The sequence below is a fragment of the Pagrus pagrus genome (genome assembly GCF_965226575.1).
Source record: "Pagrus pagrus genome assembly, chromosome: 9".
Taxonomy (NCBI): Eukaryota; Metazoa; Chordata; class Actinopteri; order Spariformes; family Sparidae; genus Pagrus; species Pagrus pagrus.
In genome coordinates, this window is record NC_140193.1 from 21,788,566 (window position 1) to 21,807,456 (window position 18,891).

The 18,891-nt window shown below is 40.6% G+C and overlaps 2 protein-coding genes across 4 annotated transcripts in view; one reads left to right on the forward strand and one right to left on the reverse strand.

Moving 5' to 3' along the window:
• Positions 1 to 6: 6 nt before the first annotated feature.
• spryd7b (SPRY domain containing 7b) overlaps positions 7 to 18,891 on the reverse strand; it is a 28,013-nt gene continuing 9,128 nt past the window's right edge. The window contains exons 2-6 of one of the 2 annotated variants that reach the window (XM_084361473.1): positions 16,400 to 16,466; positions 8,241 to 8,357; positions 7,662 to 7,828; positions 4,818 to 4,920; positions 7 to 1,246 (exon numbers count right to left, since the gene is read on the reverse strand). In XM_084361473.1, coding sequence (XP_084217599.1) covers positions 1,149 to 1,246; positions 4,818 to 4,920; positions 7,662 to 7,828; positions 8,241 to 8,357; positions 16,400 to 16,466 — 552 coding nt within the window. In that variant the 3' untranslated portion in view covers positions 7 to 1,148. Of the gene's footprint in view, positions 1,247 to 4,817; positions 4,921 to 7,661; positions 7,829 to 8,240; positions 8,358 to 9,453; positions 9,680 to 16,399; positions 16,467 to 18,891 lie in introns of those variants that run through there. The other variant, XM_084361472.1, reaches the window with a different exon arrangement.
• trim13 (tripartite motif containing 13) lies at positions 10,226 to 12,747 on the forward strand. Of its 2 annotated transcripts, none has more exons than XM_084361470.1 (2): positions 10,226 to 10,544; positions 11,209 to 12,747. In XM_084361470.1, the coding sequence occupies exons 1-2, from the start codon at positions 10,512 to 10,514 to the stop codon at positions 12,409 to 12,411; spliced, it is 1,236 nt and encodes a 411-aa protein (XP_084217596.1). In that variant the 5' UTR covers positions 10,226 to 10,511; the 3' UTR covers positions 12,412 to 12,747. The 2 variants fall into 2 exon arrangements, with proteins under 2 accessions (XP_084217596.1, XP_084217595.1); XM_084361469.1 differs by lacking the exon at positions 10,226 to 10,544 and adding an exon at positions 10,562 to 11,109.

Genomic DNA, 18,891 nt, shown 5'->3' on the forward strand with positions numbered 1-18,891 from the left:
GAGAAGTATGCCTCCAGACACAAAAGTTTAATGAATCAACAATATTTTGGATTTGCTTGTACAATAACATCATTAGTGCAAACAAAGACAAGCACTTTGAAATATCTGACTGTCACACTTCAGCAGCGGATATGCAATGCCAATACAACACAACAGATTGACATTTTTAACCTTAAATCTCTAATCAGAGACAAGCAGCACCAGCTCAGGTAATATTCTGATATTTAGAATAAAATACACCATAAAGGTTGAAGTTGGGGAAACTAAAGGGCTGTTCATTACGATGATTTAGGAATCGATCCTGATAAATGTTGGTGGCAGCCATTTAAGAAATATTTCACTTTGGAATATGTTTTCTTTTCAGCACCCCTCAGCGAAAAGTTGACCTCGGACACTGGCTGCGACCTGGAATGTGTACTGCTTTACTGGAGTCAGGATGTGAAACCATGTCTGTGACATGAATTAAAAAGTGTTGCAATATCTCAGCTTTGAATTGTATTTTTAATTGAAGAAGGCAATTTAAAATGTTGTGATGCGTCAGTGTTGACCTCCATTGATCCTTCATCAGTCCACAAACTCTCTGGCCAAAAGAAAAGAAAACATTCATGCTTTGTCAAACCAAAGAGACATGTCACTTTGATCTGTGACTCAAATAAATACAAATAAATAAAGGGGCGTATGCTGGGATGTCAGTGTGGCATTTAGGGGATTACATGTACGTATGAAGAAATGATAACAAAACATGGCGTCTGATCTTGAACAATGGGAACATTTTACCATTACATCCACTGCCCAGCATCTACACACAGATTATGAATAAAGCAGCGATTCAAAGTGTTTCAGTTAATACAGGGTGATTACCACTGACACAAGGTAATGGTTTGACAGTTTTCCATCAGCACAGACTCTTAACGGCCCATCAGAGCCGACCATTGATAAGAAATACCCACTTCTTCAAGAATACTCCGACATCAGTAAAGCCATCACAGCAGCAGAGACAGAGTAATCACAGGAAACAAAACAAGAGGCGTTCAAGCCACATGTAATCATAAAATCCGATCGAGGTCAAACTGTAGTGTCACGGAGGTTGCTATGAGATATACAGGGGGGATGACAACGTAAAGCGGGGCTGAAGCTGAAGTGTTTCTTCAGAAGATTTGTTGTTCGAACAGGATCTTCTCAAATCCTTGTGGAGCTGTGTGGTAGAAGTCACTAAACTGGCAGTCTAAGATGGCACTGTCATCCACTGAAACAAGAGAAAGACATCGTGTTAAACCTTCAAACAGATTGTTACTATTAGAAGACTTTAAGTCAAAACATAAAGAAACAAGATCACATCATGTATTGTGCATATCCCTGTTTCAGTATTGTTTTTAAGTTAAAATGTAATTCCACCAATTTTCCACATTAAAGTGTGTTTACAGGTGTTGGGCAGTTCGACTGCAGACATGAAAAAGTAGTATAAAGCCTTCTGTAGCTACACAGGAAGCTGCATAATCTGATAAAGTGGTTGGAAGAGGTGTGTTCAGCACAGTACAGTTGCTCATGCATGAGCACAAACATGGGTACGCAATGTGGATATGAAGTATAATCATGCATATTATGCCACCTTGCATACTCAAGAAATCCAGGGATGTGAGAGGGCCGTCTATGACCAAAACAAAGCCACAAAAAAGTCAGTTGTTTGTCATGTTCTCTGTGTTGTTCTCGATTGTGCTGCGACTGCACTACGATGTGATGATGTATGCACAAGAGGTAACTGTCCTCAGGCTTTGTTGCAGCCGGAGCGATGTGAGTGCAGGGCAGGAGGGACCGTGCTTCGGCACAGTACGAAGCAACTGCACCAAGAGTGAGTGCACCCTAAGTTGCAGTGTGATTAATGTAGGCACTGGATTTGAAAAGTAGTCCACTGGTCCTGCATTGGACTGTTGACTTGTTGGACTCATTATGGACAGTTTAAAAAAACAATAATCAAAATCCATATTGCAGAACTAGAGATATCACCTTTTTTATTCCCCAAATTGGTCTTCCTTTTCAAAACCTGGCACCTACATTACCTACAATGCAACTTAGTCATTGAGTGAAATCACTGAAGGCAATTTATCAGATTACATGCAGCTTCCTCTGGAGCCACAAAAGGCATACTACCTTTTTCACATATGCAGTAGTAGGCCCCAAGAGCCGTTTGCTGCTCTAAGGGTTATTTTCTTGTTAAAATGAGTGCTCAATATCGCTGTAATCCAACAGTCATCACTGCTGTAGAGTGTTTGGACAGTAACCCACGTCTCTCCTCTCCCTGCTCATGCAGTGAAAGAATAAAGACTTTTTCTAGTATCCCTGCCCACTTTATTCAATCAGGACAGAGAACTCTGAGAGGCGGTGCTGAGAGCAGGATCCTACTGTTCTGGCACCTACACCAGCAATGGTTGAACAGGGAAAGCAACCAATTCCAGCGCTCCCGTTGACGGCTTATACCACCAAACAGGCCAAGTGATGAAAACGCTTAAAGAAAAGAAAGAGGCAAAGAGAGCTGCCTCGAAAAATAGAAAGAAGTCCTGCAAGTGTGTTGATGTAGAGAGGAGGGAGGGGATCGTTAACTGCAAAACGGACAGGAAGCTAGCTAAAATGACGACAGCAGCTTTAACAGACATTAATGTGTTAAATTGTTGTAGTTACCCTTTAATGTATGTAAATAAAAGGATACATTCACCCAAAAATGAAATTATAGTCATTATCTACTCACCCCCATGCCGAATGGAAAGTCAGGTTTCATTACACATTTCTGTAACTTCACAGCAGAACAACGCTGGAGCATTGTCTTAGATAAGTGAAGTAGAGGTTTTGAGGTGAAGAGCCAGAAATGTTTGTGGACTACAAAATTCAGCTGATTTTCCATCGACATGGGGTTGAGCAGATAATGACTGAATTTTCATTTTTGGATGAACTTCTCCTTTAAGTCAAATATTCAAACCCTGGATGTATGTTGTTTTGGTTGGACCGCTACATCAAATGGGTGGTGCTCGGTCACACCATGTGTAAATAGTGAGAGTTGATGAAAAGTCACCATTTCCGAGTCAAAATTAGGAGTGACTCACTATAATATTATTATTACTACTACTCAGGAGTAATAATATGATAAATAGACAACATTCCAACATTTTTCTTGTTTATCCTGCTAAGTTATTTGTTCTGCAGGAATTAGGTCAAATGACTAATAACAGCTAATATTTGATCATAATCTCTCAGTGTACAATGTTATGTTTTGTCTGAGCTTGTTTATAGTGAGTTCTCAAGGTGCCGTAATGTTATTAACACAACCTAAGCCTGGATTTCACAGTTAGGGTTAGGGTTAGTTAGCATAATCTCATAAATCGGTTCCCGGCCAAAAAACACTCTCCTACTCACACAGTTAGGGTCCCCCTGAGGTGTGGTAACAGCAGGAGATGATTGTAGGTCTCCTTCTTAACCACTCAAAATCAAGTCACTGATCCATAAAGCTACTTTATATGCAACAGCTTTCTAAAGCAGTTAAAAACAATAATATAAACCAATACAAACTCTGAAGCGCTTGGAAACAAAGCTATGAGGTTCAGATAAAACTAGGATGCCTACAGATGTCCGATACAAAAATGTAATGCTTTTAAAAACTCTTCTAGTTATTTATTTACTTTTTTAACCAAACTGAAGGCTGATTTTTGGACACATTAATCTTGTTCTTATTCAAGCATTACAGGTAAGTATAAATGTATGTAGCAGAGGCAGACGTAGGTTTTATGTAGGAATATTTAAAGACTTCTCAAAAACCTGATAAGACAAAGAGGACATTGTTGTGGATTATAATATAAGGGGAGTAACAAAAATGTAGCTGATCCACTGCCGCTCATAGAACTAATTTAGGTTATAATCTTAGGGTTTTCTATTCTTAGCTTAATTAAATTTTCAGTCATTTTTATTCAGACTAATTATAAACCTAACTCAAACTACACTGATAGAATCTTTGAAAAATCTATATTTTATGACATCACTGGTATTCAATTATGCACAGGTAGTTGCCGTTTAAACAGAAAACATACCAGATTAACAAGGTTCTTATGGTTAAGTGAGAATGAAGCATGTTTGCCAATGCTTGTTAGAAAATAGTGAAGTGACATTCAGCCAAAAAAGTTGTGCTTGCACCTTAAACATTAATTAGGCCGTCAAAAATACCACACAACAGAAAATTAGGTGGAAAGTTTGTGATTATACTTAAGAGGTCACCCTGAGTGACTTTCTGATTACATTGATACATTTTCTAGCTCTGAAACATTTGCGGTGCTCTAAAAACAGAGGGTGTTTGCAAGAGAAAGCTCAACCAAATGAGTCACAAGTTACTGTTTTTCTGCATTAGTCTTGCTGTAGGACAGGAACAGGCAAAGCTGCCACTAAGTACAGAAATCCTCCATGCCCCCCCCAAAACATTAAATCACCCAGTGATTTCACCAACAAGTTTTACATCAACCAAAGAGGACAAGTCAAAACAAGAAAATCATCATGTCTGTTCCTGACTAACCCTCCCTGCTAGAGACTTTGTTTGGATTAGTCCACATCACTCAGTCTTAGATGTGTGGAATCTGTTTGTGGATAAATATGTGAATAAAAAATACAACATGAGCAGTGTTATGTAAAAATTTACAAATACAGCCCTCTAGTGGAATAAAATTGTAACTGCCTTAATGGCGTTTCTGAGAAAGTTGTTCTATAATGTTCACATAATAATAATAATTAACAAACCCTGGTAACCAAGGCAGCAAATCAAACCAACAACTAACTAAGCTTACCATAAACAACAGGGAATACAGTGCCTCGGATCCCTGAGGCAGGACAATGCATGTTCTTTCCATTCAGATATAAATTCAGCTCCACGTGGTCATATGTGATGCCCTGAGGAACACAAACAAGACTGGAATTAATCACTGTATTTGCATGTGATATGATTACATATTCAAAGCTAGTTGAACCATAAAAGATGAAGCATTCATAAAGTCTGGCTATTTGAAGTTTGTGACTGTAACCCATTAATAGAAAAAACATTGAGTCCACATTCCCGTGACCATCTGAAGTCAGGAGGAGCAGGAAAAGCTTGGGAAAGCTTAATAGTTTAGTTTTGTCTATGATTAATTCTACCACAGATGTCTGAGCTATTGTTAGACTCACATATGGATTTGTTAAGATCAGCAGATCACTGGTTTTATGCCCTGGCAACTGTCAGTTACGTTTTTAAACTTTTAAAAAAGACTTTTTGCAGGTTATGGTTAGACAAGTAATATTCACCAAAAATAGAGAATTCAGAGTTAAACAAAGATTAACATCCTTCAGTGATTCAATAAATAAACAACAGACAGAAATAGAATATGTTTAAAAGTTCAGTTTCTCAAACCTGTCCCAAGTAAACCATCTTCCCAAGCAATTTAATAAACTATCTCTGGCAATGTTATCAGTTCAGTTCTTCCCCCAGGACTGAACCCTCTTCTCAAAGAGCAAGCTAGCTGTTTCGTCTGTTTAAAATTGCCAGCTTTCTGCACAGAGGGGTATGTTGGGATGTTGCCGATGCCGCCTTTGAATTTGATGATCGAAACTGAAAGCTCATTTTGAACAATTTTTGATTTAGAATTGAAATCGTGAAACCCCTGGTTTTTATCCCACAGTTTTCTTTTTCTGTCTCTACTTCGTGCAGTAACACCTTGTCATAATGGACCATGGTGGCTTGAGCTTACATTATAATTATGGTCAACATTGCGCCCCTTCAAGTATAAAATGCATCTGAAACAAAATGAGACATAAAAACAGGACTAAACATTTTCTGATGAATCAAAAATGTAGCTTACAGTCAATTTCTTCAGATATCAAGGACTTTGGAAATACATTATATTGCTTATCTGCACATAGCCACTGTGCTGACTGAGCAAGTACAATGAAGTAATGTATATGCATTTAAAACGAGAGAAAATCAGTCTAAGATTGGCGTTCATGGTCAATGTCTTTGCCAAAGATAAAGTTGCACTGAAATATTTGTTAATAGGCTGAATCACAAATGAAGCCTCACACTGAAAATATATAATAAGTCAGAGTTTGTTTTTCCTGGCTCATGAACAATCACAGCTCTCAAACGAACTTGAGCAGTAAAATGTGTATTTGCATGCACACATCATTCAGTGCTGGCAGCATCTTATATAATATTGTACCTACATGCAAATCAGTTAAAAATTAAGTTCAGCCAACCTTTTTGTTCAGTTGTGTGATAACAATAAAAGCAGCATTTACCAGTTGGTTGGCCTGCATCATGAGGAAATAATTCTCTCTACACAAGTTTATTCATGCAAAAATGCTCAGTTGACAATATGACAAGTTTATTTGTATACATGTCTTTGTTCTGTCTGAGTAACTGTATGTTTGTGGGTTGTGGGCTCTCTTTGGTAAAGGTCACATAAATACAGTACTGCCACTAAAGGACTCGAGGGGTCGCCAAGTTACCAAGCTATAAGTTCCAGTAGACATTTTTAAGCTGTTGTGGTGTCTTCAGAAGGACCATAGTCTCTTATAACTCCACGTTTTGTTTTAGTGCTGTGTCAGCCCAGGAGAAAAGTCTGACTGAACCCATTATCAATCTGGCTTGATTTTAGCTCCTTGAACCAATCACAATCGTGTCAGGCAGTGCTGATCCCAGGAACCAGCCACTTCGCCTCTACAAAATAGTGTCTGGGGGAACTTTTCTTGGTTGAACATTTGTATATGATGAGGCTAGCCCTAGCATTAAAAGAACTAAATTCCCATAAAAGAACCAAGCAGGGATGCCTTATTGCACGATCCAAATGTTTGCCGAGACTTATCGTTGTTGTTTTTGAGGCAAGACTAGAAGGAACATATAGTGACCACAACTAGGTTTTTAACTAATTATATTTTAGGTTTGGGAAAAAGACAATCAAGATTTGTCTTATTATGTGAGGTACAAGCTGTCAAACACCACTTTGTGCAGATGACGACATGCCTGCTGACAGTGATAGATACAGGTCTGCATGTGTGCCAGCCCCTGCTGGATTTTGCACTGTAGCTGCCTGCACCCGCAGGATTCTCTGAGTCCCCAGCCCACTCCCGTAATCCATTTTTCCAGATCCCAAGTCTGTGCTCATTAACATCCCATTTTACAAAATGATTTTGAGGTCCTGAACGATAAGCCTTGTAACAAAAAAACAAAAAAAGGTTTTTCAATGTATGAAAAATTCTTTATGATTAATAAACTGGCGCCACATAGTAATTTGGTGCATAAACACAAGGCTATCCGGCCCACATTAGACCATGTGAATATCGATGTCAGCCATGGCCTTGGAAAAAAAACAACAACCTCATAATATTAATTTCTACAGCAGGACTCACAGGGCCAGCAGGCCTCTAGCAGATAATTAGTGTGAAGGGTTTGATTCACTCGCATGAAACAGCTCAATATGAGTACAGGCGAAACTAATAACAATAAGGGAGTAAGATCTCAGTAATCATTAGTGAAGCACATATACTCTAGTCTAAATGAAACCATCTGAGCCCTCAAAGAAACCAACTGACTCATATGATTCAACGATATGGTCATCAGATTTAAATTCAGGAGCAAGTAAAATTAATTTTGCACTTACCACAATGTCCCCCTCCTGAGGAAGGCTGTTTGCGGGTAGCCGATTCTTCTCTTCATTATTGTGGTACACAGACCCATCATGCCTCAGGACAAGGCTGTTTGTGTCTCTGCCCAAAGGCACTTGATTAAGATTCACTTTCTGTGTAGCCACACCAATTCCCCACACACCTAAACACAAAGCACAGCACTGAGTATCCGCGGTTCTAAAACACTCTTGTTACCACAAAGACTAAAACGTCTTGATATTTGTAACAAAGGTAATCTGCAATAACAAATGTTTAGCAATTTTCAGATGAATAACAGATTCACAACTGAACGCTAATAAAAAACAGCCTGTAGATGTGAAGCGGCGAGAGGGTATCGCTACTTTAGGTCATAAGTGTGAAGAAAAAAAATTCTTGTTCTTTACATTTTTTTGTCTTTCTAAGTAAACAGAATTCTATAAGTGAGCGTGCAGTCACAAGATGGTGCTGCTACTAAAAACGGTAGCGTGTCTGTATCAATAACTGTCTCTCGGAATGCACCAGAAAATTTCAGTCTGGGAAGAAAATAAGGCTGGAGCTACAAGCCAGGCGCTTACCAGTGGACTGGATCTTAAACTCAAAATAACTTTTGTTCTGGTGCAGAGGAGCGTTGGCCAGACAGCCTCCAGTGCCACATATCCTCCGGCCGCTCTTTACAATGACAACATCTGTGCCTGCAACAGAAAGGCAAGAAAAGACGTTGAAGTTAAAACACAGAATAATTCAACAAAATAATTTTGCCACTCACTATTATGATTAGTCAATTGTTCAGTTTATAAAATGTCAGTAAATATTGATGACAATTTCAAAGGGCTTATTTTATTTAAAGAAAAACCCAAAGTTATTCAATTAAGCAGCAATTCCTCACACCTGAAGCTGGAAACAAAGAATGTTCGAGATTTCTCCATAATCAACGACAAAAGATGAACAGAATAATTTTCAGAATTGTTTCGGATTGATTTTTTGTGGATGACCAATTGACTTATCAGTTCAGCAGTGAGCAGACTGGTGATTGGTAATTTGAATTCTCTATTATGAGTAAGTTTATGTTCATTAGCCTGTAAATCAGTTGCAGTTCTTGGATACTGATAATAAACAGGACAATAAAGTGTCTCTGTGTTTACTTTTCATCTCAGTATAAGACGTGGACCTATGAGCAGGATTTTTATGACATCACAGCTAGTTTGGTAGCCAATCGTGGTCCAGTATGCAATAAGATTAAACTTTTCAGTGGAGGAGACATTTTGAGTCCAAAGGTTACAAATTTGAAATGAAAAATCTTCTTCTCAACGTGGGGGAAGGTTTTTAACGAGGTAATTGAACTGGTGAAAACACCTCAGACACAAATTATCCAAGCAGAGTTCTTGTATATGTTTTACAACATGTGTGGAGGGTATATTTTTGGTGTAGCTACTGAAAAAACGGGGAAACGTCGATCCAAACGGCTATCACCAGTGTCCAGAGTTCAGATGTCACGAGTTGCCCTGTCTGTTGGTATTAACGTCAGGTCGCACTATATTTAACACAGATAACCTTACAGGGAGTAAATTAAGTGGATAATGTTAGACCACCAAACAAAAACCACTCCATTGTACTTAAAACAGATCTGACAGCATAGGTTGCTACACAACAACTAGCTCTCGGCTAGCTAACGTAGCTAATAGTCACAGCGGAAGTAGCAAAACATCATGTCACACACTGCCAACTGGACTCACGCGGACACCAACTGCCTCAACACCAGCTGTGAGGATTAAAGTCAAACTTCCTTACCCATGTGGTGGGTGTCTAACTGAACGGTCGGCATTTCTTTGAGGGGAATATGCCCCGTTCCGCCATCTCCGCAGCAGCCTAGACAACACGTAAACATCGCAGCCATTCTTGCTCCGACACTAGCTAAACATCCGGAAACAAACTCCTAGCATCAGACCAAAGAGTGCTCGACGTCGAAACGTCAGGCTGCCCCGACGCAACAGCGACACCCCGCGGCAGAGCCCGGAGCTGCATAAGCCCCTGCTACCCAACTGTATCCAATCACAGCGGCAAAGATAGGCAGTTGCTCCTGATGGCATGGAAACAAGGGAAGAAAATCAAGGTCAAAATTTCTACACGTGACTAAGTAACTATTGGATATCGATGTTACATAACCACAAGTGGAAATAAAGTGGGTTTTTTAGAAAATGTATCAAATGTTTGGTGGACAGACGCTGAGTTGGCCACTTATCATGAAGAGCATCCTCAGCTGGCTGAAACGTGAAGCCAGAAACAGTGTTGCTGATGTGCGCTGCAGATCGTCTTTCTCAGTATCTGTTATCTCACGGCGCCAAGAGACTGTGCCACTTGTCTGCTCGGCGCTACATCGCAGTGAAGTTCACTTTTTTGATATCAGCTGATGCAGCTGGGCGCCTTCAGCTGCTGCCTCTTATCGTGTTAACTGTTTACAGATGTATTATACTGACAAGTACTCACACGAGCGACTCAAGTGGGCCAGTATAAAAAAGCCCGTGATGCAAAGATGGGACTAAAACCTAGTTGACAGTTTTTCACGCTGTAATGTTTTGCATAGCAACAGCCCCTCCCCCATCCGACCGGCAGGGACCCTCTGCAAATTACCCAGCCGCGACAGAAGCGTAAACATCCCAACACTTGAAATTAAGTGGACAAAATGACTCTCAGTACACGTTGCTCTCACGTTGGATGCGTAATAGTACATCTCCCGATTTATCTGTGCGGGTTTACACAAGAAACAGCTGTGTTTGAATCTCCCGTGCGCCTCTGAAACGGTTAACTCTTTACCCGGAAAGGGCGAAGTCTGCACAGCAACAAGCGCCATGATTGCGTTGCACTGTGCGTCTCAGCAGCTGGTGAGTGATTCTTTTGGTCCAGTAGTTGCATGTTACTATGCGCTTGCAAAATCTGTCACAGCCCTACTTCAGTACCTTGCCAACAGGAGCAACGCAAACGCGAACCCTGTTTGTCGATAATTTGTCGCATTGGATTGGTTACACGGCTGTAATTCAGGGCTCAGCTCAGCTAACCACTGACCTGCTTCTGTGTGATACAAAGCTAGGAGAAAATCGTTTGCTCTTACAGTCTGCGTCTATAAAGTTAGATTAAAGATTTTGACTTATATGCTGCCTGTTTTTGGGACGCGGTTTCGAGTGTTTTTGTACACCTCCAGCTGGTCACAGACACCGAACAGCAGGATGTTGTTTAACGCTAGATGGGCAAACGGAGGCTTTGGCAGAGCCCGTGCCAAGCTTTTACGCGGGCACAGCGACGCGAGTCGTTTTCACTTTCAAGATGGGAATACTCCAGACACAGCTGGATCATGACTGCAAATATCTGTATCCTTTGCGATGCTACAGCATTTTCGTGTGTAATTTATTGCCTGTACTGCCTCGCGGGGCAGCATCCCTCCGAGTGTGGGTGCGTATGTGTAGCAGCTGTTTTCATGAAGTGTTGATTTATTGGGTTTTCTTTACTTACATGACGCATCGATTTGACGCCTGGGTGATGTGTTTACAGGATACCATGGAGCAGCTAGAAGAGGAACTTACGTGTCCGATCTGCTGCGGTCTCTTCGAGGACCCTCGGGTTTTGCTGTGCTCGCACAGCTTTTGCAAGAAATGCTTGGAGGGACTCTTGGAGGGGAACCGAGGTCCTGCGTTCAGAACACCGTTCAAATGCCCCACATGCCGCAAAGAGACCCCTCACAACGGCGCAAACAGCCTGCAGATCAACTACTCTCTGCGCGGCATCGTGGAGAAGTACAGCAGAATCAGGGTTCTGCCGAAGATGTCTGTTTGTAAACAACACTGCAGCCAGCCTCTTAACATATATTGCGCCACGGACTTGAAACTCATTTGTGGGTTTTGCGCAACTACAGAAGACCACAAAGGGCATACATTCTGCTCCTTGGAGGTGGCATATGACCGAGAGAAGGAGGCTTTTGAAGAGCTGCTCCACCGAGTGGAGAGCTGGCAGAGCGCAGATATCCTGTCCTGCCTGGAGACACTACAAGCCAGTAAGAAAAGGGCGCTCCAGTCGGTGACCAAGGACGCAGAAAAGGTGACAGACTATTTCGACAAGCTCATCAGTGCCCTCGAATGCAAAAAGAACGAGATCCTGTCCGATTTCGAAACACTGAAGCTGGTGGTGCTGCAAGCGTACGACCCGGAGATCACCAAGCTGAGCGCAGCGATGGAGGAGCACAGCCGGGCGCTCAGCATCGCAGACTCGTTCAGGAGCGTCACCGACCCCCTGTGCTTTCTGCAGCAGATGCAGGAGTTTCGGGAGAAGTTGGGGGTCCTGAAGGAGACTCCACTGCCCTCTCGGAAAGACATGGACGTCGGTCCCCTCGTGCGCAATTTCGACGTCAAAAAGTGGGACTCGCTGAAGCTCAGAGAAGTGGACAAGATCTCGGTCCCCCACGAGAGTGGCTCCTACCGAGCGCGGGGCTCGCGGGTGGCAGCGCGCAGATGGATCACCTTATTTATGAGCCTGTTGGTGCCAACGCTGCTCCTGCTGCAGCCGCACAACCTCGCAGCCTACGTGCCTTCGCAGGTCGAACCGCTTCTCACTGCAGTCTCCTCGCACCTTACCCACACCGGTGTGTACCTGCGGGAAATGACTGACATGTACACGAGTTTATTGGGCGCAGGTCAGGAATGTATCGTGAACTTTATTGACTCGACTGTCAATTTTATTGGCAGTTGTAAGTTGTTTTAATTATTAGGCTGTGGCGTCTGTGCCACGCACTCACAGCTACAGATCGTTATCACAGTCACCCGCGAGGTGCATGTAACTAGTGAGATATTCACCTCAGTCCACGTGGAAACACATTTGTACCTGTTTTATATTGTGTGTCTTTTCTTTTTGCCTTATTTTGTCGTTGCTAAAACTCAAACCTCTAATCAAGCCATCGAATCAAACGGAATCAACCCTTAGTCCAGAGACACTAACCCCATACTCTGTCCACCAATGTGCAATCTCTTTTCTTTTTCTCATGACACATTTACACTTGTTCAAACGATCTCTACAAATAAAACGGAGAAATTGAAGTCACTCCCATGTTTGTTTTTATTTAGAGCGACGTGCAGAGTCAGCCAGCTATTTAGGGACACACGCCTGTTTATGAAGCACACAAGTGAGTAATAAAAGACAAATACAGTGCAATCCCTGGCCTCTTCCCCGCAGAGCGCGTCCGCACCACAGTGATGCTGCAACCTCTTCAAGGTTACAAACGTTGCATAACAGGGCCCGTGTGAAATATTCACCAGGCTGCAGACACAGCGCAAGAGGAGAAACACAGCCCTGATTGTGATGTTTTTGATGAAACTAAAGAACTGACAGCTGTATTCCCCCATCACCGATAATAAAGACACGGGTAAGGGGACGTGATTCTCACGCATGCCAGGCAGTCACTTCATTTCTGCACGAGATTTATTTGCGGAGGTTCATGTGACTCATTCGTTGCACGACTTGTCCGGTCTATAAAGTCAGACATCAGCAGGCTGTTGGGTTAAATGTACAGTGCAGGCCTATTTTCTGCTGTGCATCTCAATTTGTAGAAGACTGAGTGGTAAGCCTGAATTCAAAATGCAAATGTGAGAGCAAATGGAATTAAAGTTCTTGTAAATTCAGGGACACTCAGTGAGATGTGTGGCTTATCGCCAGCAGTGATCTTTATTAAAATAGGTCAGAGCAAAAGGACGAGCCGTGGATCGTGAATTGATCAGTTATGCTTTGATTTATTTATTTATTTCTCCTGAGCAGAGAAGCAGTTTGAAAAAGAAAGAAAAAAAATCCTAAGATCAGACCACAGAGTGAATCCGTGATGTCAGCACTGACCATAATTCAGGATGTACGTCATGGCACGCCTGTACATATATATAGCCTTCTGTTGCCAGGCAAATATAGGATAAAAATAAATGTATCACTCTACATTAATATTTTAATTGTCACTGCACGCAAATTTAAATATAGCCTACAAAATGTCAACTCAATTCAGATGAGGAGACACTATTGTGTTTATAAGTGACTTCTGATATATTTCCATAAAGTCAGGTCGCACGGTCACTGTGTGTGTGAACACTGGGCCTGTAGTGAGGATGGAGTCAAATAAACTTCAAATCTTCATCTATTCAATCTTTCGAAATGACTAAACATCCACATAATATCAAAAGTCTTTTTCGTGTATCAGTGTGTAATTACAGGACTGGATGATGTTCCGCACTCTTACACACTGACACACCGAGGGTCTGAGTGTGTGATGGTTATTAAAGTAAAAACTTTTTATTATTATTATTCCTGCGATTAAAAAACATTTTTCTTTGATATTTCCTATTGTTACAATATCATTTTACACTTAAGTCCATTTTCACCTTTTTTTGGATATGTGGTTGCGAAACGCAAGCAACACCGATGTGTTAGTCTTTAATTCTACTGGTAATTAAAATAAGCACGACCTTAAGAAAAGCAGCTAAATATACAACAAAAAAAATATTAAGCATAATAACAAGTGTAAGATGTGAAAAGTGGAATATCAGGCCGTCCGTCATTAGGTCACATCGGCTGTATTTGTGAACACGCAAAAAAAATAATCAGAAAAACTTTATATTTATATAACTGCACCAGGGAAAGGTTACACGAATTTAATGATTTTCGAAATGAATGATAATGAATTACATTGACTTGGTTTATATTTACACACACACACACACACACACACACACATACACACACACACACACCGAAAATGTATTCTGTCTGCAGCCTTGGTGGTATAAAATCATACATTTTATATTCAAGCATATCATTTCTTAAATTAAAATAAAACTATAAAGGCCTGAATTTCTAAAATATGAATATTTCAAAACATGTTTAAAAATGCAAGCCTTCCTGTTCAGGGAAAAAGTAATCCTAAAATTGCGCACAAATCTTACTGTTTTCTTTGTAATGTCATTCTGTGTATATTTCACCTTTGTCAAATGTCCTTATTCCTGTTTATGTATAATTATATTTGCGAAAACGAATCTGACAATTCAGGATTATCATTAAAAAAGGCCTACAAGGCCAAATGGAGAAAGGCTGCAGCAACATGCGTTTGTTTAGTGGACGGTAAAGTATCACTGGGCCTTAGCCATTGTTATAATATCCATGGTCATCACAAAAAATGTGATCAATAAAGTAATCATGTTAAAAATGTATTTATTTTTTATATTAAAAGCGAGCTGAGTAAACAGGTGTAACCAGTTTCGTCTCCTCAGTCATCTCATTCTTAAGTTTCTTTTTTTAAATGTGTAAATTCACATGAAGCATGTTGTGTAAAATTTAGTAAAATCCACAGGTTTACCAACTAGTAAAACATTATCCTAACGGCCAGGGACAACGTGAATGTAGTCATTCTCACTGGAACAGTGTGAGGTGGGATTATCATCGGATGTCCTGATCCAACTGAGATGTCCGCATTACGTGCGCATACGACTTAAAATGGAGGTTTTTAGCCATGTTACGGGACATCACAGCATTCGTTACAGCAGTGCTGGTTTTTCATTGAACATTAGAATATATCATTATAGGTTTGTAGGCATAAGGCACTAATATAATACACTAATACAATATGTAAGGAGATTGAGTGAACCAATAATGAAGGGGGTTTATAGGGCCGAGCAGAAATTCAAAAAATGTTACAAATAAAATAAACCTCTCCTTCTACAAACTGAATGCTTTTGATATTTCAGACAGAAGTCTGGTGTATTCAGTCTGCAGTATAATGATTGTAATAAATTTAATCCGCCGTAAATCTGCCTGTGTCACGGCTCATGCTGAACAGGCCGGACATCAGCGCGGGCCATCGCGTGCCGCGTTTCTTCATTGTGAATGGCGCTTCTATTAAAATCCATGTATGGGGCTCTCAGTGTCGCAAAACAACTACAGTAAAACTAGAATAATAGATTAATGTAATATGAGGAAAGCATTCTGTTAAACGGCAAGTTTAGCATGTCATGTTCAAAACACATTACAGACAAAAGCCAGTTTAAAAGTTTATTTCTTGAAGTGTGCAAACATTACAGTGAAAAGCAGGAAGATGGATATACATTTGAACTATCAAAACGAGGCAGTGTTGGAGGCTAACTCAAAACCTGAGTGTAAACAATCTACCTGTAAGCATCTCTCACCGTCAGTCACTGTTTGGTGGTCTGAGTACACTCAGTGGTTGTTTGCGCTGATTGTGAGTGGTCAGCTTTGCTTCAGCAGCACGATCAATACTGGAGACTTCAGCTAGAGTCTTAACTCCAATATTTACGTGCTGCTACAGTAAGGCGACCAGAGGATGACAAAGGCAAACCCAACAAACTTATTTTTTTTTACTCTTCAGAAAAACATTTGTCTATGTGGCATTTTTCAGACAGTGAAGGCTGTGTGCAAGAGTAAAAAGTAAACAACATTAATTATCAGTGAAAAAGTGTCAACAAGTTGAAGAGCTGCAAGCTGACAGCCAGGTTGTATATTCAGATTTTACTGCGGCAGCACAGTATGGCCTGCATCTCAGTGTAAACCACAAACCATTCCGTGCTGCTACAGCATCACCAGAACTGTACTCATGGTCCCTCTGCTTCATCCACTTCATGCTTCATCCTCCATCCTTCATCCTCTGGACTTCTAGTCCAGACCACATGCGTATAGATACACTTATTTCCTATCATGTATCTACCTAAACAACGTTCAGATGATGAGCAGCATCTTCTGTCCACTCTTACAGCAGCGAGGAGGTTCACCACCTGAAACACATACAAAGAGACAATACAGTTTAATGTTAGTCTGAGGTCAACCTGTCAAAATTGCAGTTCCAAGTTCAACATATTGTATGTGGACACTAGAATACTACACTCATACATGGTAGTTGAATATCCAATTTCATAGCCACGGGGAATCACTGCGTTGTTAAAACAGCCTCCAATCTTTTGGGGAAACTTTCCACCAGATTTTGGAGCCTGGCTGCAGAGATTTACACCATTTTGGCCACTTTGTGAGGTTGGGCACTGATGTTGGTCATCGCCCAACATCGCTTGGCTCAATATCAGCTTCCAATTCATCCCAAAGTTGGACTGGGTTGAGGTCACATCTCTCTCCAGGCCAGTAAAGTTTTTCCAAACCAAAAGCAGAAAAAAAATCTTTATGGATGTTGCCTAATGCACAGGAGCACTGTCATGTTGAAACAGGAAAGGGCCTTCCCCAAACTGTTGCCACAACACTGGAAACACACTGTTGTCTAAAATATCACTGTATGCTGCAACATTAGGATTCCCCTTAATTCAAACCAAGCAACCTAGGGACATGGGTTGTTCATGTACTTGTTATATAGTGCTTCAAGTAATTTCACATCCAAGTCCAAGGATTTTTTAACACAACAATCGATTGCATTTTAGTAGAAACAGCACAGCTGATTCAGTCGTTTAAAATAAGTCTGATACTGCCATTAAAAAAAGCTGTACAACTTTTAAACAATCAGGAGGAGAAACTGCATTTGCCAATCTGACATAATAGACTCAAATTATTTAGTAGCATAGCTAATGTTCCCAATAATTTTACAACTGTCATATGGTAAAAATAAATACAACATTCACACAGTCACTGAAAAAAACAGGGGGCAGTGTTGACAGGGAGAAAAGTAGAAGTCCGTACATTGAATGACTCAGGATAAAAATCTAGACATCGCCATATCACTCAAAATACTGTCATCTTCAAGCCAAGTGACATATATTAGTGCGACGGACAGGTGCTCTATAGACACCTCAGCGTGAGAATTTTTGTCTAAGCAACAAACAGGGCCAGAAATTAACAACCGCCAAGTGCCACATTCAAGTAGATTTTCCATTTGGTGAGTAAATCTCTGAAGGGATTCCGCCACATTTGGAGGTAAATGATTGTACCAAAATAGTCATGTGTCATTTATGGGCGCACTGCTCCTGTCCTCTCTGTGTCCGAGTTTGACACACATTATGCATTTTGATGCGCATCATACAGTGCCTACACAATGTCCATCTCGAGCGCTCCTAGTTTCTCGGCACTGTTTACCCTACAGGACATCAGCTACTCTATTAAACTTGCTGCCGAGTATGATCCCACAAAAGCTGTGATGCTGTGGCACCAGGAGGCCAGACTGTGCAAGGAGGAGGGTGATTGCAGTAGAGAGCAAGGAGTCTGATGAGGAGGTTTAAGTTGATTAAAATCATCATTATCATCATTATAATCATCATGAAGCAGCCGATAGGTTTACAGAACCTTCCAATTTACTTTTATCTTTGATCTTTAAGTACATTTAAAAGCAAATACTTCAGTAAGATTTGGAGATCAAGTTTTCTTGAGTTTTATTCAGGCTTTAATTTATGGATCAAATCAATCTTGCCTCTTTTTTTTAGGTTCATATTAAAAATAGCACATTATCCTAACAAAATAGACAGAAATGTATGTATATGTAGTACAAAGAGGCAATTTATTATTTAGGCATGTAGAAAATATGATGGCCAGTGGATTTTTTATCTACTAGTCCCATTGGCCTGGGGGTTTGGACACTGGCTTCAGAGATGGTGCTTGTGTTAAGGAGAGTTTAGTATCTCTCATTCAGGCTGACTTCCAAGAAAAGTTTCACCATAATGAAACAAGCATCTGATTTTTACCAATGCACTTTAACCCTTTTAATGAAGCAACAGCGAAGTTATTGGAGACACCACAAATCTCAAGTTTGCACAAGTGACGAGACACATTTTGTCTATTCAATTGTCATTTAGCAAATCACTAAAACCTACCAACAACAGACGTGTTGTTCAATATCTGACCTCACATGTAGAGGAAAGCAACTGAAAGACAGAACAGGAAGAATCAATAATGCATCATAAAAAGTTGCTCTTAGTAATAGCAGTGTCAACTTTCATTTGTTTGCCATCCTGTTAACTTCAACGACATAATCTCATAACAAAATCTCCTTTGTAAGCAAAAACAAACTTTATCATGATAATAATCCTGGAGGAGATTGGGTCCAATGGATGTGTTGCCACTAGAGGTCTCAATGGACCTGTAATTATGACCTTTGTCTGAAACGGACTTGATATCCTGAACCTAGTAACATCTCAAACATACTTCCCTTCCAAAAAAAGACACTGACAAGACATGCAGTCCTCTCTCTCATACACACAAACACACTAC

Excerpts from the sequence above, each read along its gene's own strand:
- trim13 (XM_084361469.1), top strand. The coding sequence starts at position 10,984 with ATGGGAATACTCCAGACACAGCTGGATCATGACTGCAAATATCTGTAT. Across the intron at positions 11,110-11,208 it reads CAGCATCCCTCCGAGTGTGG|GATACCATGGAGCAGCTAGA; the intron begins GTGCGTATGTGT and ends ATGTGTTTACAG.